General features: G+C 36.9%; 2 protein-coding genes across 4 annotated transcripts in view; one reads left to right on the top strand and one right to left on the bottom strand.

The window, feature by feature from the left end:
• On the top strand, positions 1-25344 carry Hexb (hexosaminidase subunit beta). The gene is given in 15 exon segments (XM_046427050.2): positions 1-330; positions 4199-4344; positions 7735-7800; positions 9584-9630; positions 9896-10006; positions 13576-13677; positions 16219-16348; positions 18633-18813; positions 19500-19586; positions 20787-20859; positions 23477-23651; positions 24523-24613; positions 24758-24862; positions 25164-25203; positions 25205-25344. Coding segments are annotated over 15 exon segments (1632 nt in total). The 5' UTR covers positions 1-73; the 3' UTR covers positions 25226-25344.
• Gfm2 (GTP dependent ribosome recycling factor mitochondrial 2) overlaps positions 9857-26620 on the bottom strand; it is a 60679-nt gene continuing 43915 nt past the window's right edge. For 2 of the 3 annotated variants that reach the window (XM_058574098.1, XM_046427013.2), the window contains one exon: positions 25125-25742. In XM_058574098.1, the coding sequence (XP_058430081.1) occupies positions 25614-25742 (129 nt within the window). In that variant the 3' untranslated portion in view covers positions 25125-25613. Of the gene's footprint in view, positions 10209-25124; positions 25743-26620 lie in introns of those variants that run through there. The other variant, XM_046427005.2, reaches the window with a different exon arrangement.

The raw sequence follows: 26620 nt of genomic DNA, 5'->3' as shown, positions 1-26620 counted from the left end.
CACAAGGCCCGGGCGGGAAGTCACATCTCGGGACTCCGGCTCGGCAGAGGCTGCGGACTGCAGCCCAGAGGCCATGGAGCAGCGCCAGCTATCGCCGCGCGGTTCTGGAAGGCCGTGGCTTCCGGGGCTTCTGCGGCTGCTGCTGCTGCTGCTGCTGGCGCACACCCCGCGCGCCTTGGTCCAGCCCGGACCCGCGCTGTGGCCCCTGCCGCTGTCGGTACAGGATTTCAAGCGCCAGCTGCACCTAGCCCCCAAGGAATTCTCCATCGGTCACGGCCCCAATTCCACGGCGGGTCCCTCCTGCTCCCTGCTGCAAGAGGCCTTTCGGCGGTGAGCGCTCCGGCCACGCGGGGAAGGGATCCGGTCCCGGGGCGGGAGAGGCGAGGACCCCGTCCCAGAGCACTCTAGTTGACCTGACCTAGGTCTCAGGGGTGCAAAATGGCAGGGCGGGGACGGAAAATCGCTTTTCTTCCCTTTTCTGCCTCCTGAGAGACGCCCGGGGTGCTCAGGTACCCTGTTTTGAGTGCAGGATACTAAATGGAACGTGTAAGTTGTCCAGAATCAGTCGCCCTGTTTGCCCTGGAAGGTCAGATGAGATGGATGAGGACACCGCTTTTTGTCGGGAAGTGACAGCTTAGTTGAAGGGAGTCCTATGGCAAGATGAGTGCATTTGGCAGGGCTCAGACAAGCTCCGTTTGAAGCCAGGGATTCCCCAAAGTTGACTTCGTGTACAGGGTGGGGGGGGTGTCTCTCCCGCTGCTTGCAGAAAACTCCTCTTCAACTCTGTTTCCATATACAATGTTAGATGTTCTAATCTAGTTCTTGTGGCCAGTGCATCGGCAATATCTGCTTTACTTTTTGTTTGGTAACACCAGTCATGTGTTTGTTCTGCTTCCTCTTTTACAGATCCCCTCAAATCTTTGATTTATTTAACCTCCCATTTTCTCCAATCCAGGGAGGGCAGCACATAGAGCTAGCTTGCTAACCACACAATTTGCAAATACAGGTTGCATTTGGGGATATGTTTGAATGTGCCAACTGCTGACCCTTCATCGTGAGACCTATGTAGGTGGAACTGTCCTGAAGGATTCTGCCTTCTTCCACTCCCAGATTCTGTCTCTATGCCTAATAGATAAAAGTATAGTTAATTTCACCAGCAGGACACCAAACAGCTGGTGGGAAGACATAAAACCAGCTTAAGGGAGCTCAGAAAGGCCCAAGATGTTAATGGAAGAAATGGCACATTCTCTGCCACAAGGAAGTTCATATTTTCTTTTTGCTTTATACAACTAAATGGATGTTGGCACCCTGTTGAAGAAGATGTGCTCTAATGAGTCTTTGGTATTGAATCTGCTAAGAGTTTGGAATGCTGTGGCCACTGGGAAGATAGAAAACCAAAGTGGTTGCTTGTCTTGGGGGATATTCAGGATTGTATGAAAATTTACTAGAAGGTCATCTAAAAGAAGATCATGACCAGGATTGGAAATCTCTAAAATATACCCTTACCATGCTTTGTGGTTCAGGTTGTAAAACTGGATTTTCATTTTGCATGGTGATAGGAGTATGGCAAGAAAGCATGAGCGATGTAAGTTAATGGTGGATAAATAACCAGGACTTGAATCGGCTGTGAGATGGTTTGAAAACAAGGCTTGGTATTGTAAGACAGGTATAAATGTTATTACGTGAAGTTTGCCTGACTAATTCATGACCTGTATAGGAAGCAGCTAATAATTATACCTGCCATTGTCAGGAAGCAAGTTATAAAGCATGGCTAAGACTTGAAAACATGCAGACAAGCATTCTAGGAGCTCAGGAGCAGCAGGTTTTGTCTCAGAGTAAAAGCGTAATAGGGTTGGAAAGATTTGGAGATTTGGGGTGTTCAGAAAGCTCCAGGTGGTCAGGAACACACACACAGCCCAGATTCTAGAGTTTTCAGAATTGCATGGCTCCTATCTCTGAAGAGCTTGAGCTATATCACACACTTTGCTTTGAAATAGGATGCTGTTCACAGGCAGGGAGTTTGGCTGTTAGGTGCAAGCCTGCAATGTCACCTACAGTAGGATTTCCCACATGCTTATTTTTAAAATGAATAAGTATCTTTGCTCCTTGAGTTCCTGAAAGCTTAACTAGCACCTAATTTAGTTCTCAGATGGCCAGCAGCTTTAACCTTCCTCGCTTTCTGTGGTGTTGGGGATCGAACCCAGGGCCTTGCACATGCTAGGCAAGTGATTTATCCCTAACTTTATTCTCAACTTCTTTAAGTTCTTTTTAATTTTTTTTTATTTTTAATTGTGGCAAAATACATATACAATTTATCATCTTATTTTTAACTATATGTTTTATGGTTTTAATTTTTTTTAAGTATGTCAAGGTTTTCCAGTGAGAAAGTTCAGCCATTCTATTTTCTCACTGGTTCAGAAATGGTTTTTAGCAGGGTATGGTGGCTCATGCCTATATCCTTCCATTTCTGGAAAAGCACAAGATGGGGGGGCAGGTGGGATTCTGGGCATTTAACCCAGGGGTGCTTTACCACTAAGTTACATCCCCAAGCCCTTTAAAAAACAATTTTTTTTTTAATCTTAAGACAGGATCTCCCTAAGTTGCTGAGGACCTCACTAAGTTGCTGAGGTTGGCCTTGAACTTGCCAGCCTCCTAATCACTGGGATTATAGGCATGCACCACTGAGCCTAGCTACAAGATGTTCTTACATATGCTTAGCATATACAACCTCTGATTTATCAAAATTTATAAAATATTTAAACCATTGCTCTAAAGCCTATCTGATCTTTATTCTTCAGCACCTTAAAATTTTTATTTAATATTCTCTTTTTTCGGATATGTGCTAACATAAGGCACATTTTAAAGGCTCTGGTGAGAACTCTGTGGGCTGGTGGGTGCGAACATTTTGGAGTTACCTATCACCTACCTTATTCAGCTACATTACTCTTGTTGAAAGGTAACAGGAACCCAGACTCAGTCTAGCTTAAGCAACAAGAAAACTTAACTTACACAATAGGAAGTCCACGGGTAGCAAAGAATTTATGGCTAGCTGACTAAGTGGCTCAACCGAGTCACCACAGAGCCATATTCTTTCCATTTCTTCTCTGCCATATCTAGCATAACTGCAACTGATTCAGGCATCACAAGAGTTTTCTTGTTTTTTTTTTTTCTGGAAAGGAACACACATATGTGCCCCATAACTATTAAGAATTGGTTTCTATCCAGGCGCAGTGGCACACACCTGTAATCCCAGCAGCTTGTGGGGCTGAGGCAGGAGGATCAGTTTAAAGCCAGCTTCAGCAATTTAATGAGGCCCTAAACGACTCAGTGAGACCCTGTCCCTAAATAAAATACAAAAAAAGGGCTGAGGATGTAGCTCAGTGGTTAAGTGTCCCTGAGTTCAATCTCTGGTATGGAAGGAAAAAAAATGGTTTTTAGCAGGGTATGGTGGCTCATGCCTATAATCCCAGCAACACCGGAGGCTGAGGCAGGAGGATCACAAGTTCGAGACTAGCCTCAACAACTTAGCAAGCCCTAACCAACTAATGAGACCCTGAGAAAAAATTAGTCAGTTAGTCAAGGGTCCCCTTGTTGTGACCAAAATACCTGACAAGTCAACTTAGAGGAAGAAAAGCTTTTTGGGGTTCACAGTTTCAGAAGTTCAGTCCATGGTCAGATGACTCCATTGCTCTGGGCCCAAGATGAGGTAGAACATCATGGCTGAAAGGCCTGGTGGAGGAACCAAGCTTACCTCTTGGCAGCCAGGAAGCAGGGGTTGAGGGTGGAGGGAAGATGACTCCTTCAAGGTCACATCCCCAGTGACCCACTGCCTCCAGCCATGCCCCACCTTGCCTAGGTTACCACCAAGTTAGTCCATTCAAACAAGGATGGATTGCTTTGGTTATAGGTCTCATAATCTAATCGTTTCACCTCCTGTTTTAACAAAGGAGTTTTTAGGGGACACCTCATATCTAAATAGTAACAATTTCATTCTCAGAAATTCTGATTCTGAAGGTCTAGGCATCAGGATTTTTTTAAAGTGGCCCAGGCAAATATATGCAGTTTGGGGTAAAAATGTCTGGCTGGACTGAGTGGGTGGCATAAATTGGAGAATTGACAACAGTGTCCACGAGCACATAGGCACTTAAAATTTGGCTAAAACGCTTTTATATTTTATTTAAATTTTTACCTTCCACAGATACCATGACTATATTTTTGGTCCCTACAAGCAGCAGCGTCGACCTACTAACTTTAAAACTGGAGCACAATTAAATCAACTTCTTGTCTCAGTTGTCCTTGAGTCAGAGTGTAATGCTTTCCCCAGTGTGACTTCAGATGAGTCCTGTAAGTACCTATTATAACAGTAATATAAAAACAGTAGAAAATCTATATATACAATAAATGCAGCACTCAGAATTAACCAGGGGTGTGTGTGTGTGTGTGTGTGTGTGTGTGTATTTTGTTTGGCAGTACAAAACTTAAATGTACCTAGATGTAAATATAAGCACATAAACATTGCCTTGAAAACGGGAGTAATTCTGTACATGTGGATTCTGCTTTTAGGATATTTGCTATTGTATTCTTTTGTAAAATAATATATTATAAACATTTAGGATGTCATTAAATATTCTTTTGTGACCTCATTTTTAATGGCTCAATAATGTTCTTTCTATCATTGTATTGATGAGTTTTCTTGCTGATAACTCTTATTTTTGGACATAATTTCATAATAATTTTGGTCTTTGAAGACAATCTGTGCTTATAGGCATGATCTCTGTTTATAATCTGATTTTACATATATAAAGCAGAATTGGGGGCTGGGGTGATTAGAGCTGTTTCATATGACAATATAATCAACATTTGCCCTATGAGTTTTTTGTTGTTACTAGAATATTACTCCTTAGGACTCTTCCTAAATTGTTTGGAAGGTATAAACAATGAGACATGCTTTTTCTAAGGGATGTGCTATCTAGAAATAGTGTGGAATTGCACTAAGTAATCAGTGAGGGGCAATGTGAGAATATATGTAATATAAGATTAGTGCAAGAGAGACCACAGTGGGGAATTGGATGTAAAGATAGAAATATTTTAGAAAAAAATTTTTATTTGAAAAAGATTAGCAAATATTTTAGAAAAGAATGATATTCTTTGCTCTCAGAATTCTTTCCACAGACAGTTAAGTGCAGGTCTTCATCTTCCTGGTAGAGATGAAATTTCTTAATGCATCCCTTTGAAAAAACAGCTTCATTTCTTTTTAGTTCTACAACTATTCTCCAGAGAGTAATAGGATAATTTACCAACATCAGCCATGTGATTTCAGTGGGTACTCAGCCCTCAGAGGGTACATGAAGTAGTTTTCACAGTCTGAATTGAGACAGAAGTGGCCAGTGTGTTGCCAAGGAAACTTTTCTGTCTTATTAACATCAACAATACAAATGACAGCCTGTCAGTTCTAGAAAATGGACTGTGGAAATGGAATGGAATCTTATAGCTTATCTTCCAGTCAGCTCTGCAGACTCTTTAATCTGAAAGGGAAGCTTCTTCAGATAGATGACTGAATTTTTCCAGACTGAAGAATAAACTAATTTTAAGTCTTTATATCAGTTGATGATAATGTTAAAAGTAACACATATAAATTGAAATAACAAGATAGTAAATGTCCAGAATGTAAGGAAACATTAAAAGAAATGACAAGTGTCAAAGCATTAGGTACTGGGGATGATGCTCACTGTGAAGAGTAGTCATCTAACATACACAAGGCCTTGGGTTCCATCTCCATTGCAAAAAAGTAAAATAAATAAATAAATAAATAAAACCAAACAAGTACTATCTATTAAAAATAAAAACAGGCATACCCTAAGAACTAGTTTTTGCTATAGAGACATAGTTACATACATCAAGGATGTTCAATGCAGATTATCCGTAATAATCAGGATTTATAAACAAAATTAAAGGTCTAACCATCAAGTTCTAATAAAAAAAAAGTTTACAGGCAAAAAAAATTAAATATCTATCAATAGAGGAATGGCTATCAAGTCATTCCACACTTAAGGTTCAACAGTTAAGAATAAAGAAAAAGTATTATAAAGAACATAACAGGCAGAGCTGCCAAGATAAACTTCTGAGTTAACAAGGAAGTTGTATAATATATACCTGAGGATACTATTTATATGTCAACACACACAGGAACTTGCACATAAAACAATACATTTTCTTGTTTACATGTATGTACATGCCCAAGAAAAGAACTAGTGTTTCCTCTGAGGAAGGTAGAAAGAGCTAGACAGACATCTCAAAGGGGATTTCAGCCTTATCTGTAATATTTATTTTTAGAGAATATTTTGGATATTATTTGTATATGAACCTTCCAAAAACAAAAATACTTATATGCAGACAGGTACAGAAGGAGGTAACTGAAGAGTCAAGATATTGCTTCTACTCATCAGGGAGATGATAATTGTTAATAATTGGTTTTTGAATAAAAATTGAAATTCTATAGCTGTATATCCATGTGTTAAGAAAACCAAACCTTCTAATTACCATAAGTGTTATTTTTCCAGTGAGTTGAATTAGAATCCTTTTTTCATATCATCTAGACTTCAGCTTTTGGAAAATGATTGTCATCAAGTACTCCAACGTGTCTACTACTTCTAGGAGACTGTGAAGTTACAATGTCAGTGGGGGAAAGTAGCTGATTAAGAATTTGCTATCTAGAGAGGAAAGGGTATGGCAGTACTCAGAGTAGCAATACAGTAGCAATACCGCCTGTGTTTTGCAACTCTAATGGAAAAGGTTGCTGACAGAAGACTCTCAGTTGAGAGTCACCTGACTGATACAGTTCTTTTCCCTATTGCAGCCAATTGTCTTGTGACAGTAGTCTGGGTGATAGAGGGTAATGATCCAGACCAGAGGATGCAGTATCAAATCATTAACCTCCAGCCCTGAGTGTCTTCCCTAAGGCAAAGTCTACATTTGTTATGCCCTTTAGCTTTTAAGCTGTGTACTCTCCTTTGCTTTACCCTGAACTGGCTCCCCAGACCTCTCTGAAAGATGAAACGAATATTAGGTCAACCTTAGCAGAGTGGGATTTCAAAAATTGAGAGATGATCTCCTCTTTGCCCAGAGGCAGCCAAAGAGAGCCCCATTATAGAAGGGGACAAAGCTGAATTAAGCTAAAGGGAATTAACAAGAGTCTTAAGGCAGATTTCAGATATTATTGAGGGAAGCTGGGTTAAGGACAAATGGGAAAAAACCTGACAGGAAAAGACTGGAGATAACTTTCTGGCCTTAAGGGGAGTAGAAATTTCGAGTGATCAAGGAATTGTGGGCATTGAGGAATGTTTTTATTTTTGACCCCAAAACCTTAGCTTAACTAGGACCCTACACTGTGGAGGCACAATTGGAGAGCATAACTCTCCTGAAAGGAAAAATGAGGTATCATGGTGATGTCACCCAAGTCCCTGACTGGAGCAACTCAACAGAGTGCATGCTGATGCTGGGACCAAGGGAAATGGAAATGCACAAGCCAAATACAGTGAAGTGAAGAGCTCACTTTTAGGCAGGTAGAGCTTAAGAACTTAAGTTTAGGACACCCAAGTAGAGATGTATGGAAGGCAGTTAGAGAAGCAAGTTGGTGCTCAGAGAAAAGAATGGTGCAGAAATATCAATGATATGTTTAACAAATATATTGTGTACTATTGAGGGATTAACAGAAGTTACCCCCCACCACCACAGATTCTTTACTTGTGCAAGAACCAGTGGCTGTCCTCAAGGCCAACAGAGTTTGGGGAGTATTGAGAGGTAAGTCCTACACCGTTTCATTGTTAATTTCTAGTAAAGAAACATATTCAGTTGATGCTTTGTGAAATCAAACACAGCAAAACTGCTGCCTTGGACCTGTTACAGAATGCTTTATTGAATAGTTCCAAAATGAATTCTGTGAAAGATTCACTACTTAAAGCACAAAGAAACCTCATTTGGCCTTTTAAAAAATGTATGAGGGTTGGGCCAGGGATGTAGCTCATGGTAGAATACTTGTCTGGCATGCACAAGGCCCTGGATTTAATCCCTAGTACTGTCTGTACACACACACACACACACATATACACACACACACAAAAATTAAAAAGTGAGTGTTATTATACTGCGGTGGAGCTGCTGTTCATTGATGTTCCTGAGACTGTAATGTGTATAAGGCTATAAATGACTCCAATCTGTTCTGATTAAAGGATTTTGTGTCAGTTATCATTTCTTGCTGTCTTCAGTAGCAAGCAAACTCTTCCCCAGTTTTAAATTCCTGTGGATAAATATAACCAAGTTTATAGGAACAATGTAAAAAGAAAAATGTGCTCTAGAGTTGGGTACAAGCAGTTGGCGAGGAGAAACCTTGAAAGCTTTTCCTATGAATTTCATGATCCAAACCTGAAAATTTGGCTTAGGGACATTTACTTCTACTGTTCAAAGTTTCTTTTACCTCCTCTTCTAGGTAGATAAGAAAGATACTGTACTGTCTTCTAAATACCAAGTTTTTTGTTTTTTTTTTAAGCAGCTCTGGGCATTGAACCCAGGATGCACCACCACTGAGCTACATTTCCTTCCCCTTTTCTTCTCTCTTTTTAGACAGTCACTCAGTTTCCCAGTGTGGCCCCAAACTTGAGATCTTCCTGTCTCAGCCTCACAGTAGCTTTGATTATAGGCATGTGCCTCCACACCCAGTTAATAACAGGTTTTTTTAAAAGGAAATTTTTCATATGAGCTAACCAACCAAAGTTGCAGTAATTAAAAATAAAAAAAGCTTTGGATTTGATTCGGGTTATCTAAAATAATCATTGTTAATGTGTTTTTATAGCCATAGCCATATATTATAATCCTATTTCAAAATAAAAAATGAAAATATTTATAGATATTACTACAAATATTACTGTAATCATAATCGCTTGGAGTTTTTATATATAATAGTATGTGGTTTTAAGCTTTTATTAGTTGGATCTTTATCTGGGGTCTGTTCAGGAGAACAGATCCTTATTGTTATTTGTCATGATCCTTAACAATGTGAAGAGCTTTAGAGAATATGTAACAACTAGATCCTAAAGAGTCTTTATTTTCTCTTTACTATCAGACTTTCAAAGAAATATACTCTAAACTGAAATTGAGTAGAATGTCGTTTAAGGGGAAATTTTGTAGTTATCCTTCCCAAACTTGTACTTAAGGAGGATCAGTTGAGAAGGAATAGCAAAAATGACTGAACTAAGTTTAAAATTTTCCCTGGCTGTGTAGTGGTCAGCTAGAATGAATCTGGATAAAGTCAAGTCTAGCCAGAGAATTAGCCTGAACTAGAAACAATCCACTTGAGTAAAAGATGTTCAGGAAGAAAGCTTTGCAGCCATAAATAAAACACCATAAGGAAGCCTTGATTTTAGAGAATATGTTAGAGCCTAGATGCAACACTACCTTTTAGAGGGTATAGGTATAACTATATTTAATTTTATTTGCCTCACCTGCTTAAGAGTCTGTTTGGATGGTATAACATTGGTCTCAACTTATTGTTTTTATAAGTTAATGCAATAAATTTTACTTTTCTCAGGTTTAGAGACCTTTAGCCAGCTAGTTTATGAAGATTCTTTTGGGGCTGTAAGTATTATTATATATTACTAAAAATTATTTAGTAATATTATATATCACTAAAAATTACTGTTAGAAAAATGTAACCTGTTCAGCTTTTAGCTTCAGTAACTTCCTGAAATTTCTTTTCCCAAAATTGTTCTTAGTGAATGTAAATTTCATTTTTTGTTGTTGTAAATGAATCTTGTATCCAGTACTTGTATAGGTGAATATAATCTTCATTGAACCCAAATCCTAAAGCTAAATCAAAATTTTATTTTTTATTTTCTCATAGTTCACCATCAATGAATCCAACATTGTTGATTCTCCAAGATTTCCTTATCGAGGTATTTTAATTGATACATCCAGACACTACTTGTCCGTTAAGACTATTCTTAAAACTCTGGTAGGTAATCACTTTATTCTTCTCCACTGTCCATTGGGAGATATGTCCCCTTGGTGTTTTGATTTTATGCTGGTTAATTACGTTGCCATGCAGGTTGGAGAGCAGGATTTGTTTTCTTCTAAGACACTGGGCTTTCTTCTCCCTCCTTAGGTAGTGTATTTCCTCAGCTGTGAAGTGAAGGCTCTCTTCAGGGATCACCCTCCTGTTTTCATTGGAGGATCACAGACAACATGTATTTAGCGAAGTTGGTTAAGAAAACAAAATAGTTTGACTGCTGTCACTGGCCCTCTATGTGTACCTCCTTTGTCAAATCATGCTAAATTTTTGGTTTGAAATACAGGCTACCATACTTCTAATTACTGTTCTTTGATATTGTGACCTCTACTTTTTAAAAAGTGGCATAGAAAGAGAACTAGGTGCTTCTTTATACCTAGGGAAGTATTCCAAAGGAACATGGAACCTCATAATGGGAGTTAGGAAGAAGGCTGAAAACAGTTTTCTCACACAGACTTTTTATTGGTTCATCACCACCAATACCTGCCAGTTTGTGGGGGTAGGGATTTTCCTCTCATGTTTTGTGCAACTTCACTTGATTTATGAATATATCATGCTACTAAAAATTATTTCTGCATTTATATTAATACCTGGCATTCTTTTCCCAGAGACATTATTGTCACTTTTATGAAAGAAATAAATTCTTAGTGTAAAAATTTCCAACTATACATAAGCATAAAATAGGCAGAACAAGTAGTCATCCCATAATTTCATTTACCAAAGATATCAACATTAACTTTTATGTTTCTTATTCTAGACTTTAAAAATGTTAATTCAATGTGACTTTTCTGGTGCTGAGGATCAAACCCAGGGTCTTGCACATTTTAAGCAAGTGTTCTATCACTGAGCTATGTCCCCAGCCCTATGATGTGACTTTTTAAGAAACTGAAATGAGATTGTACTTTAGCAGCCTTTTCAAGAATTGAATATTCCATTTTGTATATTTAAGCTCTCTGATGCTGAGACATCAAGGTTGAATTTATTATAATCATAAACAGAACTGCAGAATAAACATTCTTACATATATGACATATGTATTTATTTGTATGCTTGTCAAGATTATTATTATTATTATTATTATTATTATTATTATTATTATTATTATTATTGAGGATTAAGTCTTAGAAGTGAACTTCTAGGCTTAAAGATGCATATTTTGTCTTTTGATTCATCTTCTTATTGGCCAAGTATGTGGTATGCTTATTCTCTCTATTTAAAGGACCTTATTCTCTCTATACCATATGCTTGGCCAATAGCAGGCACATCTGTGCCATACTCTGCTGGCAGATAAAGTTTTATCTCCTGGTTTTAATTTGGACTTCCTTGTTCATTCTGTCTCCTAGAATGCTAATGCCTTCCTTTTCAATGTTATATGTGTAGATGTGTCATTGATACTTTTATATACTTTTCATATACTATTGTGAAATTTTTCTAACATTGTTTTTTAAACTGTGTTTATTATATCTTCTGCCTACAGAGGTTTTTAATTCGTTTATGAAATAATATCGTTCAGTGTTTAGTTGTTTTGGCCTTTGGAGGTATACAAGAAAGGCCTTCTCCATGACAGGGGTATACATATAAAAATAACTTGAAATTTTCTTTTAGTGTTTTAGTTCCTATTAAATTCTTGATTCAGTTAGAACTTACTTTAGTATATTATAATGATAGATATTTTAATTTTAGATTTTCCAAATGGTTACCCAGTAATCCCAACATCATTTTTGAGCAATCTATAATTTCTCCATTGCTTTCAATAATTCCCATAAATGTAACAAGTCAGTTTTTTAACTTTGTCTTTACTAGTTTATCTTCTTGCACCAGTACAGATGGCTTTAGTTTCTAAAGCTGTAGAAATTTTGTCTTTTGCTTTTCTTTTTTTAAAGTAATTTTAAATTTGTAAAAGTACCAAAAACTTGTACTTTTTACCAAGACACCCCAGATTTAAGTGTTGTGCCTACTTCTTTGTCTGTATCAGAGGTTGGTAAACCACAACCCAAGGGCTGAATCCAGCTCTCCACTGTTTGTCAGGAAGAACAAAAGTGGTGGTGTTTTTTGTGTTTTTTTTTTTTCTGCCACACAACAATCAACACAGAAAACTTCTGTGACCTTAAGAGATGTGGGGATTTCTTCCCACTGGATGGCAAGCAATCAGTTCTGCAACAGATAATAGCTGGTGTCCTCTGATCACATCCAATTCAGACAATATCCTCCTGGAGATGGTGTCAGATGGCACAGGTTGAGGGCTCACTCTCTGGACTCCTCTTCAGACTCTGGTCCTAAGCTCCAGGTTGTTTTACCTGTGCTTCTGACTGACCAGATATCCCTTCTCCTCCTTGGGTTCAATTAATGACTCACAGAAATCGGGGAACGCATTTACTTTACTATAAAGGATACTGCAAAGGACATAGGGAAAGAGATCCACTCTCACTGTGCCACCTCTAGGAACCTCCTTGTGTTCAGCAGGCTGGAAGCTCTCCAAACCCTGTCCTTTTGGGTTTTTTGGAGACAACTCTGTTGAAATGTAGTAGACAGAAAGGGTATGACCTAATGCTAACAGATTGGGTGGGTAACCTACTAAGGCCTGTCTGCATTAGCATTTTTCTTGGCCTGTCTGTGTAGCATTTCCCTCCAGGATATGGGGTAGGACCCCTTTGGAATGAGGAAGGTCTTAAAACCTACTATCAACAAGAGTATGTCACAAAATTTCTTTATGGCCGTCTCTAAGACACAAAGGCCAAGGAAGAGTAGAGTTTCCATACTCACCATGGGGAAGAGAAATTTTGATTTCTTATAGCCTGCTTGGAGAGGGATTTATGAGCCAGAAACCATGAACCAAACCAAAAAATATATATCATAGTATCACAACCCTCTATCTTTGCAAATAAAGTTCTACAGAAATACAACTACACATGTTTGATTACATGCTGTCTTAACTCTACAGCTACAGAGTGGAGTAGTGGCAAGAGAAACTACATGGCTTGAAAGCTGAAATATTTACCATCTGACCCTTATGTAAAGTTTGCTAATCCCTGATCTATATTAAAATCCACAAGTTTGTACTGATACAATTAATTCCAATGACCACCTTTTATCTGTATCTAAAATCATATATTTTCAATATATTTAATTATAGGATTATCGGCCTTCATACTTATATGAATGCCCCATTTCCCTCTGCTCAATTCCCAAACACAATAGCAGCCAAGAACTATTTTCTGTTCTCATCAGATCCCTAAGTACCAGGAATTTTATAGGCCTTTTCTCTTCCCATAGAGCAGTGTTACAGCTGTCAAGAATAAATAGTCTGTGTAGGCTTTTTGAATATTGAAATGTTGTGTAAGCCATGTATGATAAAGATTTTATGTTTCTTCCATGTTCTTTCTTTACTGAAAAAGAAATCTTCAAAGGAGGCTGACTTATTGGAAGCAAACCTAGATGTAGATATGTAATTATCTTGTGCATTATATTGTATATTGAATCTGTGGTATATAATTTGTAACATGTTTTGCTTGCAGGATGCCATGGCTTTTAATAAGTTTAATGTTCTTCACTGGCACATAGTGGATGACCAGTCTTTCCCTTATCAGAGCACCACTTTTCCTCAGTTAAGCAATAAAGTAAGTCATTCATATTACTGTATCATGTCTTATAAAAATCTCTGGTATAGCTTCTTTAGAAGTTTATAACATAGGTGTTTTTTCTTATTAATTATCATTTAAGTGTAAAATATATTTATGGTTTAAAATGTTTTGGGGGCTGGGGATGTTATGTTCCTGTTATTATTATTGAAAATGTTATGTTATTGTAAATGTGAGTAATCTCTATGGGCAATACAAATAAAATTCTAAAAACTTTATGTAGGAAACATGAATAATTCACGAATATCAATAGTTAAGGTTTGTCAAGTAGTCCAACAGTGTATTTGTTTTAAACAGAATTGTTTGGAACTGTGTCAATGGGTTATTTCTTTTTCTCTCTGAAAACCCATATGAAGTAGAGAATTTTAGAGATGAATGCCTTTTCATAGAAAACTGGTAGTTTCTGTTGGAAGTATTCGACTGGACTATTATAGGAAGTGGGATTGGGGAGATATTTGGTGTCACCTAGTTTAATACCCCTATAATACAAAGTAAGCAGCCAACACAGAGACGTTCTCTGCCTTGTAATAAGGCAGACACAAAGGCCAAGGAAGATGAGTTTAGTGCAGTTAGGAAGGAACAGGGGCAGTACTCTAAATTCTGTCCTCTGGCCACAATGCCAAAACTTTCTCCAATGTTATGATGTAGTCTAGGCTGAAACGCTAGCAGCACTTGTGTTTTTGTTTTGGTTTCCCCTTTATGACAGACCATTTCAAGCATATACGGAAATAGAGTAATTGAATTCCCTTGTTTTCATCACCCGGCTTCAATCATGTACATGGCAATCTGTCACTTGTATTCTGCAGACTGTCTCACCACTTCTGGACATCATCTCTCACTTGAAAAAAGACCTGGTATTTTTAAGAAACATAATCATAGCCAGGCACAGTGGTGCATGTCTATAATCCCAGCAATTTGGAAGATTGAGGCAGGATTGCAAGTTTGAGGCCAGCCTCAGCACTTAACAAGACTCTGTCTCAAAAAGGGCTGGGGCTGGGGTTGGGGTCATGGCTCCGCGGTAGAGCGCTTGCCTGGCATGGATGAGGCATTGGGTTCAATCCTCAGCACCAGTAAAAATAAAATAAAGGTTATAAAAAGTAAAATAAAATAAAATAAAAAGGGCTGCAAGAGTAGCTCAGTGGTAGAGCACCCCTCATTGCTCTGGTTCAGTCCCTAGTACTATGAAAAAAATATAACAATATGCTACTGCAGCTAAAAAATTAATAATCTAGATACTCAGTGTTCACATTTACCCAAGTATCTTTTCCTCTTTGGGGAAGGGGGGCAGGGGACAGGTACTGGCGACTGAACCCAGGAGCTCACTAAATTGCTGAGGCTGGCCTGAAACTTAATGATCCTCCTGCCTTAGATTCCTGTGTTGCTGAGATCATAGGTGTGTGCTACCAACCCCAGCTCCTTTTTTATAATTTAAAAAAAAAAGTTTTATTTATTTGCATTGAAATATAGGTGAGGTCTGGACACTGTAGCCAATTAATACACCTGCTAATTATCTCTCTCTTTTTTTTTTTCCATTATAAATTGTGGCTGAAGAAACTTGAGATGTTTGCCCCATAGCTTCCCACAGTCTGGGCTTTGCTGACTGCTTCCCCACTTCTCCCCTGTACTTAACTGTAAACTGACAATCAGATGTACTCTAGATTAGATACAAATTTGGTATAGGGGGTGGAGGTTCAAGACTATTTTTCACAAGTTGAATATTTATGGCCTATGCTTTGAGAAAGGTGCTAAGCAATGCCTTTTAATGGACCTTATCTTTGGTTATAACCAACATGGAGTTCTAATTTTTCAAGTGATACAAATGGGACTGAGGTATTCTTTAAAAACAATTGGGTCACGCAGACTCTAGGGCGGAATTTTTCTAAGTACATAGTAATTAGCCCATTAAGTCCCAAGTTTCCAATTCTGTGAATATTTCAATGAAATTGACATAGATGCACTAAAATAGGCTGGAAATCATAGTTTCGATATTAATATTGTATAATTATAGTATGTTATATAATTATGTCAATTACTATATTTATAGGTGTTCTGCACCTGTGATAATGGGTTAAGATGGATTAAAGTAGCTTTGACAGACAAAAAGCTAGGCTTTGTTATAGTGGGTAAATTTCAATTCTAAAATTGATAAGGGTAGTGTTTTCAGAGGTTTCAACTTGGAGACAAACTTTTTGTTTCTGTTTTGTTGTATGGTTCCATGAAGTTAGAATACTGGTGGAGACAGAGCAATCAGTAAATATGGGATTAATCCAAAGTGTTCCAAGAACATATTGGTAAAATGATTTAACAAAAGCCCCCAAATGGTGGTTGTCCTTTGAATATGTGTGATTCAGCAAAAATTTGCTGTTTTCTATAGATCTCCTACTCCTGAAACTAACACTATATTATTTTTAAATGAATCATCCAGCATTTCATGGACTACTTAATATCAAAATGCAAACAGAATTGTTAATAATTCCCGAGTCTAAATCCACTTTGAACATTTTAACTTGAATATTATAGGGAAGCTATTCTTCGTCTCATGTTTATACACCAAATGATGTTCATATGGTGATTGAATATGCCCGATTACGAGGGATTCGAATCATACCAGAATTTGATAGCCCCGGCCATACAGAGTCTTGGGGAAAAGGTAAGGCATTTGTGTTTTGTAAGTTGTGAAAAGCGAACATTTCAGGTCTCACATCTCTCATTTACAGATTGCTGTTTGGTCATTTTTTTCTTAATTGTGGTTTGCACAGTGGTAGTGCTATTGACAGATATGATTCAGTAATTATTACATATCTACTGTGAACAAATCACTTTGTCTAGATACTGTCTAAAGTAAAAAAACTGAAGGAAAAAGAAAACATAAAAAATGACTACAGCAAATAGAAAAAACAGTTTCATGGATGAAGAAACACTTAAAATGCTTTTGAGAAATCAAAGAATACATTCATTTTTCTGGTGGAATAGCATGAGGAGAGGCATGCAAAGAGTGAGATGTCAACAAGAATTTCATGGGAGTAGAGTGTGGCAAACAGTAGAGGGCGACAGAGGGCAGTGATTAAGAACTTGGGCTCTGTTGCTACACTGTTTTGAGTTTGGATTCTGCTTCTGCATTTAGAAGCTAAACCTTGGGCAACTTATATAACATTTCATCTTCTGTTTCCCCTTCTGTAAAATGGGGCTATTAAAAATAAGTACTATGTAATTATTTGGAGGTTTAAATAACAAATATAAAACTTTTTTGTGGAATATAAAACTTACAGTACCTGGCATTTACCACTGCCCAATAAATACTGTTGTTATGCCAAACATAAGAAATAGTGAGAAATATATTTGGGAAAGTGTAGAAGGCCCTGGTTGAGGAATGTGAGCTTTATCAGGACACCAGTGTAAAGTTTCTGAGCAGAGAAGTAACATGATGGGAGCCATATTTGGGGAAAAACTTTTGTAAAAAGTGACAGCTTGGGAAGAGACTGAGGTTCTAGACCAGGAGGGTGATAATGGAAATGAAATGTAATGGAAAAATATTCCACAAATATAACTAACAGAACTTTGCAACTGATTGACTCCAGGAAAATGAACTATACAGGTTGGTTATCTCCTTACTAGAAGTGACAATCAGAAGCTAGAGAGGGAGCTTGTCATCCAAACTAGAGAAACCATATCCCTGCTGGTTGGAGTCAGTAGTCTTCCTGCATAAGAAATAAACAAAAATTCTAAAAAGGAAAAATGAATTTTTCCAAAACTGGAGAAAAGCAGCTAATTTGTTTTCCCTGGTCCTATAGAAGAGGTTACAATTTACAGAAACATAAGCTAGCAAGTAGAGTTAGCTAGGTAAATTGCTAGCCAGAGGATATGCCACGACTTCTGTTTGTCAGGACAGGAGAAATTTCTCAGTCTCTATTCTCAGCATGATGAAATTTAAAGGAAAAAGAAAAAATAATTGGGGCTTTTAATTTCAAAGAGGTTCTATTACAAGCTTACAGGAATGGAAAATTTGGCTTTTGTTAGATCATATTTGAAGTGCAGCTAGGCTTTCTAGTAGTATCAAGCAGGAAATCTGAAATATGGGTTGGAGCCTGAGAAAAAGGGTTGTAAGAAGCTGAAGATTTGGGAATCATTGATATCTGCAGTGAATAAAATCTCAGACACCAGGTGGAAAGGGAAACAGAGACAAAGAGCGTTCAAGAAACAATTCTCCCTTGTTTTACTTGATAGAAATTTCCATAGTAACTTTTGGTAAACATGCTTATCTCTTCTGTATAAAATCTCTAGCCAGGTGCTGTGGCGCACGCCTGTAACCCCAGCAGCTCAGGAGGCTGAGACAGGAGGCTTGCAAATTCAAAGCCAGCCTCAGCAAAAGTGAGGTGCTAAGCATCTCAGTGAAATCCTGTCTCTAAATAAAATTCAAAATAAGGCTAGAAATGTGGCCTAGTGGTCAAGTGTCCCTGAGTTCAATCCCCAGTTTAAAAAGAAAAAAAAAAAATTCTTTTGAAAAATTCTTATAGCTTTAACAAAATAAAGTTCAGATGATCCTGACTTAAAGTGCTGCTTAACATTTTTTGCTTTACCATGATGTCAAGTGATGTGCTTTCATTAGAAACCATACTCTGAATTTTGAAGTTTTCCTAGATCACTGATTTGCTTCAATAGAAAGGGCACTTAAGGAGCCCAATTCTTGGCCAGTTCAGTAACCACAAGAATAAACAACCCATGCTCATAGTGTACTATGAAGCTGAGTTGTGATATTTGGTAGGTTAGCTGGGTTAAATGCAATTTTTACTTAACAGTATTTTCAACTTACAATGGGGTTTATCAGGATGTAACACCATCATAAATGAAGAAACATCTATATCACGATGATGCATAAAACCAGGTCTTTGAGATTGAATACTCTTTTCTAAAACTGAATCTGTCTTCTCTTCTAGGTCAGAAAAACCTCCTGACTGCATGTTACAGCCCAGAGCAACGTATACAAGGTGTTGGGCCTATTAACCCCACTCTAAATACAACTTATGCATTCTTGACTTCAATTTTCACAGAAGTCAGTAAAGTGTTTCCAGATCAGTTCATTCATTTGGGAGGAGATGAAGTGAATTTTGAATGTTGGTATGGCTATTCTAAATCCTTATTTATTTATTTTTTTTAAGTGTTGAATTTGAAGTAGGTGTATAGGGCGCCACATGAAAAGGGAAGATTTGGGATTCAGTATCTCTGCTTTCTGGAGTATGTACTGGGCAACACAACTCCTGACATGGATTTTTGAAGAAAATTTGGGTAGTACTATAAAGTAAAAGCTTAGGAAGGAAATCAAGTTGCTAAAGATCATGGAGATTAAATAGTAAGAGACTAGTGAATAAGAATACCTTTAGTTTAAGAGGGCAATGATTAAATGAGGGATTTTTCAAATATTCTTAGATTTTGCAAATAGCTCTAGCTAGAGGAAATCAGTGAGTAGGGAAAACGCTTGGGGTGTTTTTTGTTTTGTTTCGTTTTTTTATGGGAAGTCAGCTTCTAGAAAAAGAATTGCAATGGAAAATTAAAATAACTCATAATTAATATTTTAGGCTTCTTTTCTCCCCTACCAACTTTAAGCCTGCACATTGATGTTAAGGATATGTGCACTTAAATAATAGATCAGTAGCTATATAATCCCAGCTCCTTGGGAGGGTGAGGCAGGAGGATTCCAAAGGCTGGGGAGCCAATCCCCAGCACTTAATATTAATAAATGAATAAATAAATAAATTGGGTATATTAAAACTTTAGTGAAATTTTAATCACCATTTTTGTTTAAGGGCATCAAATCCCAAAATCCAAAATTTCATGAAGAAAAAAGGCTTTGGTGAAGATTATACAAAACTACAATCTTTCTATATGCTAAAGTAAGTTATTTGAATGCCTATTGCTATCAATGCTTTTGTAAAAATTTAAGTTATTTAGTACTATGTGTTATTTTTTCATTTTGTCTCCACACTTTGCCAAAGTCTAGATGTTGTGAACAGCCACTGAAGAAAGAAGTAACGTACACTGCTTTTTTTTTTTTAAATCACTAACATGGTGACTTAATTATTTTGCAATAACTGTTGAAATACAGGAATGAAATCATCTGTTAAGAACTCAGCTCAAAGCCCTTGGCTACCTGCAAAATCTTCACCACTATGCAGGTCCTGGAATTCATTTCCCTCTTATTAATTCCTAGAATACCTCTTTTACTTTTTACCCATGCTATACAATATGGTAGCTGTAGCTACATGCAGCTGTTTGTTTCTAAAATTCAAGTTAAAAAATTCAGTTCTTTAGTTATATTAGCCCCATTTCAAGAGTTCCACAGCTAGATCAGGTTAGTGGACACCACAGTAAAAAATGCAAATATAGAATATTTCCATCACAGCAACATTTCTACCGGACAGTGTTGCTCTGAACTACTAATTGAATCGGCCAGAGTTAACGTTTTAGGCTTTATGGGCCACATTTAGTTGCACATCCTCTTTTAAAACAATACTTTACAAATGTAAAACTCATGCTTTGCTCATGAGTCATACAAGAACAGGTTGCAGGCAGTAATTTGCTCTGTATCATTTATTTGGCATGGCCACATTCCAGCCTTTTCCTATCCAGCCTTCTACAAGATGCATTCCCATTTATCCTGCAGTACTGCCTAAATGCAGTATTTGTGGACTGTCAGCCAACAGTGGAATATAATTTAGGTGATATGACAGGCTAGATGATGGTGTCCTTTATTCTAAGATACCATGAAATTACCAGAAAGTACTGTTTGTACTTTCCTGAAAGTTGGCTACCAATTCAATTTGAGGCCACTTCTTTGTATTTTAGGGGCATACTTAACTCATACATAGCAAAGGGCTATTAATTCCCTCTATTATGTTAGATTCTTGTGCCATAAGCTAGAAAGAAGGAAGTCCTTGGGTCATTGTGCAACTTTAGCTGATTTTGTATAGCCGTGTTATACTGAAAGATATCTTTCAATGTTGCAAGTAATCCTTGGTAGAGAATGTACACATTTCAAACATATTATTAAACTTGTAATCTGAAATAACTTTGTAAATTTTTTATAATGCTAGGCTTCTGAATATTATTGCATCCCTAAACAAAGTACCCATCGTCTGGCAAGAAGTTTTTGATAATAATGCACAGGTAAGAATTGTGAAACTATCTGATCCTGATGATATGTTTGATATAACGCTTCCTCTTTCTCATCTCTTCCCCTGTCTCATTAATCAGAAGTTGGAGTATTCTGAATTAAGTTCCTTTTTATTCAGAAGGGCCGAACAGATAAAAACAAATGACTCTTTATGGCTATTAAGGTAGCTTTATAGTAAGTTGTATTGGGTTTTTATGTGTGTGTGTGTGGGGGGGGGATATATTGTCTTTATTGTTTTTATATAGTAATGGTACACATTTATGAGGTACAATGTGATATTTTGACTCAAGAATACATTGTGTAATGATCAAATTAGGGTAATTATCATATCCACCTTAAATTTTATCATTTTTATACTCAGTACATTTAAAATCGTGTCTTTATTTTGAGACATGCAAATACAGAACATTGTTAACTAATGTTAACTAATGTCATCCTGCTGTGCAACAGAGCAGCAGAACTCATTCATCCTATCTAACTATAACATTATGGGCCTGCCTAGAATAGTCAAGCTACCCCCCCGCCCCGCCGTAAAGGTTGTGCTTCACTTATAATCTGAAGTGCTCTTTTTTTTTTTTTACTTTTTCAGAGATGATTTAATTTGTTTTAATTAGTTATACACGACAATAGAATGTACTTACATACTTTGATATATCATACATAGATGGGATATAATTTCTCATTTTTCTGAGTATACATATTCATCCCAGGGATGCAAGGTTGGTTCAACATACGGAAATCAATAAATGTAATTCATCACATCAATAGACTTAAAGATAGGAATCATATGATTATCTCGACAGATGCAGAAAAAGTATTTGACAAAATACAACACTCCTTTATGTTCAAAACACTAGAAAAACTAGGGATAACAGGAACGTATCTCAACATTGTAAAGGCTATCTACGCTAAGCCTCAGGCCAACATCATTCTAAATGGAGAAAAACTGAAGGCATTCACTCTAAAAACTGGAACAAGACAGGGATGCCTTCTTTTACCACTTCTATTCAACATAGTTCTTGAAACACTGGCCAGAGCAATTAGACAGACGAAAGAAATTAAAGGGATATATATAAGAAAACAAGAACTTAAATTAGCTCTATTTGCTGACCATATGATTCTAAACCTAGAAGACCCAAAAAAATCCACCAGAAAACTTCTAGAATTATTCAGCAAAGTAGCAGGATATAAAATCAACACCCATAAATCAAAGGCATCAGTGACAAATCCTCTGAGAAGGAAATGAAGAAAACTACCCCATTCATAATATCCTCAAACAAACAAACAAAGATACTTGGGAATCAACTTTACAAAAGAGGAAAGATCTATACAATGAAAACCACAGAACCCTAAAGAAAGAAATCAAGGAAGACCTTAGAAGATGGAAGGCTCTACCTTGCTCTTAGGCAGAATTAATATTATTAAAATGACCATACTACCAAAAGCACTCTACAGATTTAATGCAATTCCAATCAAAATCCCAACGGCATTCCTCATAGAAATAGAAAAAGCAATCATGGAATTCATCTGGAAAAATAAGAGACCCAGAATAGCTAAAGCAATTCTAAGCAGGAAGAGTGAAGCAGGTGGTATTGCTGTACCAGACCTTAAACTATATTACAGAGCAATAGTAACAAAAACCAGCATGTTATTGACACCAAAGCAGGCAGGGAGACCAATGGTACAGAACAGAGGACACAAAGACTAATCCACAAAATTATAATTATCTTATATTAGACAAAGGTGCCAAAAACATGCTCTGGAGAAAAGATAGCCTCTTTAACAAATGGTGGTGGGAAAACTGGAAATCCATATGCAACAAAATGAAATTAAACCCCTATCTCTCACCATGCACAAAACTTAACTCAAAATGGGTCAAGGACCTAGGAATTAAACCGGAGACTCTGTGTCTAATAGAAGAAAAAGTAGGCCCTGATCTTCATCATGTGGGATTAGGCCCCAACTTCCTTAATAAGACTCCTATAGCACAAGAATTAAAACCAAGAATCAATAAATGGGATGGAATCAAACTAAAAAGTTTCTTTTCAGCAAAAGAAACAATCTGTGAGGTAGTATTGTTGATGTGAACTTTTGAAAAAATAGTACTTTCTGAGTGTCAGAATTCTTTATTTTTCTTGGGGCAACTAGGAATTTGCAAATAAGTAAAACAGTAGTGTGGTATAAAATGGACTACAGTGCATATCTCAGTTCACTGACTCACAGGTGTCCTCTATAGGCAAAAATTAAGCATCCAGGGCTGGGGTTGTGGCTTATCGGTAGAGCGCTTGCGTAGCATGTGTGAGGCACTGGGTTCAATCCCCAGCACTACATATAAAAACTAAATAACAAAATAAAGGTATTGTGTCCATCTATAACTAAAATTATTTTTTAAAAAACTAAGTATCCAGTCTTGCAGTTGATGAAATGTGAATAGTGATGGAAATGCACAAGAGTAAATAGCTGTACACTGCACTAATCTTAGGGAAAAGGGGAAAGAAAATGTTTTTCGAGAACCTTATAAAGTTATGTTCCTAGCCATAATGTGTTAAAACTGTCATCAATTGTATTTACTAGACTTAATAATGTATATTGCAATCGTGACTTTAATAGCTTATTCCAGGTACAGTAATTGAAGTGTGGAAAGATTTAAATTATTTTGAGGAATTAAGGCTCATCACAGCAGCTGGCTTCCCTGTAATCCTTTCTGCTCCTTGGTACTTGGATTGGATTAGTTATGGGCAAGATTGGAGAAAATACTATACAGTGGAACCTCTTAATTTCTCAGGTAAGTGAAACAAGCATCATTACCTTGGTTTGTTAGTTTTCTTCCTTAACCTCCCACCCACAAAAACTTAATTTTCTTCCTTTTATGCTTGATGCTTGATTTTGTTTATTCATTTAAAAAAGATTCAGTATCATTTTAAACTTTATAAAAGAAACCATGTACTTATTTAAATAAAAACTTAAAAGTATACCCTTAAATTTTATGTCCATTTTCACTGATCAGTCTTGTCATTTGCTTCCTATATTTGAAGATGTTTGACTATTACCTTTTAAGATATTTATTCCATGAAATTCATGTGTAGTCCTAGGGTCCTGGAAATAGGTATCTTGGGAGGGGAAGGGAGTGGAAAGGGATGTCTGAGCAGTAGCTTCACGCTCTCAGACCCCCCTCATGAACAGTTCTCCTTTGTACATTAGTCTTTAGTATAAAGTTTCCTTTGAAAAAGGGTTTTGCTATTAAATTTTAAAGATCTGACAAATGATATGACTCTCTGCATTTAATGAGAATCAAAGGATCAAAATTACTATAAAAACATTATTAGGTATTCAGTGTTTTTTTCTCCCTATAATACCATGAGTTAAAAATTGAAGGTAGATCATAGCTCATTAAAAAAAAAAAAATAGTCCAACTTGTATTTTCTGGGAAACTATTAGTAGAAAATGGGGGAAAGATGGATTCTGCTGTCCAAATATTTGTATAAAACCATAATGAAAAAGTATCTTTAATACTAGCCCACCACATTAGTCTATGTATGCTAATAAGCACTTTATAACTATAAAGGTCCTGCTGCCTACAGGAGAGGAGTATTGCCTCTGTACTTACTTTGAATTGCAGCTGCTCATCTTATATCAATTCAATGATTTTAATGCAGGTACTGAAAAACAGAAAAAACTTATCCTTGGTGGAGAAGCATGTCTTTGGGGAGAATATGTGGATGCAACTAACCTTACTCCAAGATTATGGTAAGGAATTTAAGTGAAAAGATTTAAGATGCTTTAGTTTTCCTTCCCTGTGCAAGTAGGAAACAATTAAGAATTTGCTCCAATGTGTAACTTAAGAAAACATGAATTCAAACTGCTTTGGGAGACATATGGTTTAAATTTCAGGCCTCGGGCAAGTGCTGTTGGTGAAAGACTCTGGAGTCGTGGAGATATCAGGGACCTTGGTGATGCTTATGCTAGACTAACAAGGCACCGCTGCAGAATGGTCAAGTAAGACAAATATTTTTCCACCTAGGGTACCTTGAAGTTCATTATTTGTTGTTAACTAGTTTCTGGGGTTGTGTTGTTTTGTTTTTGCTATAAACAGCAATGTCAACTAAGAAGTGGTGACTTAATGTAAAGGAACATTTTTAGGTGAGAATACATTATAGGAAGATATATTTGAAGTTAGTGTAACTTATCTGCCATCTTAAAAAGTAGATTAAATAATTGAGAATTGCTAAATTACAGCATTAATAACTGGGAAAAAAGCTTCTAACAAAAATATTTTATTCATGTTATCTGCCTACAGACGTGGAATAGAAGCAGAACCGCTGTTTACTGGATATTGTTAACCATGAGAACAAGCTGTAACCATGTAAACATGATAGAAAAAGACCACAACAATCTGTACTACAATCAACTTGATTTTGAAATCATGTAAATTAAGATCTATGGGACTGTTTTTGAAATAAATTATTTTTATGATTGAATCTCTTATTTTACATTACGTACAGAAAATTGGCATCTTTCTTGTGAGAGAAGTTAAACAAAGGAATAAAAACCTTACAACAAATCTTCATATAACTTCATAGACAAACAACATGGTTCAGGTATATTTACTATAAACAAAGCATATTCTCTTTTAAGTTAGAATGGACAACTCCAGTCCCAGTTTTTTGAATGTACCAAAACAGTGATTTGTCCAATAAATAAAATAAAAACTGGTCTTACTGAATTTCCTTCCAAGGACCTAAAACATTTAGGATGAACCACTTCTCCGGGTGAGCAGTGTACGTTGGTCTTGAGGATTCATGGCTTGATAAGTAGATAATTCTATGGCAAAAGTAGCTGAGCCTGATGTAAGCGTTCGAAGCACAGTTGAATAACCCTAATCAAAATAATTTGTTACTGTATTATCTTTTTTAAAAAATTTTTTCTTAAATATTTATTTTTTAGTTGTAGTTGGACACAACACCTTTATTTTGTTTATTTATTTTTATGTGGTACTGGGAAACGAACCCTGGGCCTTGCCAGTGCAAGGCTGAGCCACAACCCCAGACCTTGTATTATCTTTTGACACAAGTGAAAGTTGACATGTTGCTGATGAGGCTTAACCGTAGCACTTTTTTCAGAAAAATACTGGATTTAAAAATACTGTGGAGAGGGGCTGGGGTTGTGGCTCAGTGGTAGACTGCTTGCCTAGCATGAGTGAGGCAATGGGTTCAATCCCTGGGACCACATAAAAATAAACAGATTAAAATAAAGGTATTGTGTCCATCTAAGAAATAAAAATATATATATTTTAAAAAATACTGTGGAGAACAGTATTTTCTTCACATGTAGGTAGGCAGCAGAAACTATGTCTCTGGTATTTGGTGAGATGACTGCCATTCCTACTGTTCTACTGGTACCCAGGTGAATGATGTTGGCTTTAAACCAATGGCAGAAGGAAATGCATGCATAGAAAGTAAAAAAGGTGCCAGAGCGCATCTCAACCTTTGTGGTCCTATGATTAGATTTAAACTGGGGGAAGCCAGGACTGTAGTAATTCAGGGGTTCTTTCTAAAGTCCTATCCATTTCTTTTTTTTTTTTAAGATAAAGCATTCTTTTTTTTTTTTTTTTTAACTTTATTTTATTTATTTATTTTTATGTGGTGCTGAGGATCAAACCCAGTGCCTCACACTGCTAGGCAAGCGCTCTACCACTGAGCCACAACCCCAGCCCCAGTCCTATCCAGTTCTGATAGTTGAAACTTAACAAGCATT

This window comes from Marmota monax, unplaced genomic scaffold (assembly GCF_021218885.2).
Source record: "Marmota monax isolate L192 unplaced genomic scaffold, Marmota_monax_Labrador192_F-V1.1 WCK01_AAM20220418_F8-fsc00018, whole genome shotgun sequence".
Lineage (NCBI taxonomy): Eukaryota > Metazoa > Chordata > Mammalia > Rodentia > Sciuridae > Marmota > Marmota monax.
Note: the sequence above shows the minus strand (reverse complement) of the source record. Positions and strands in the feature narration are given on the sequence as shown.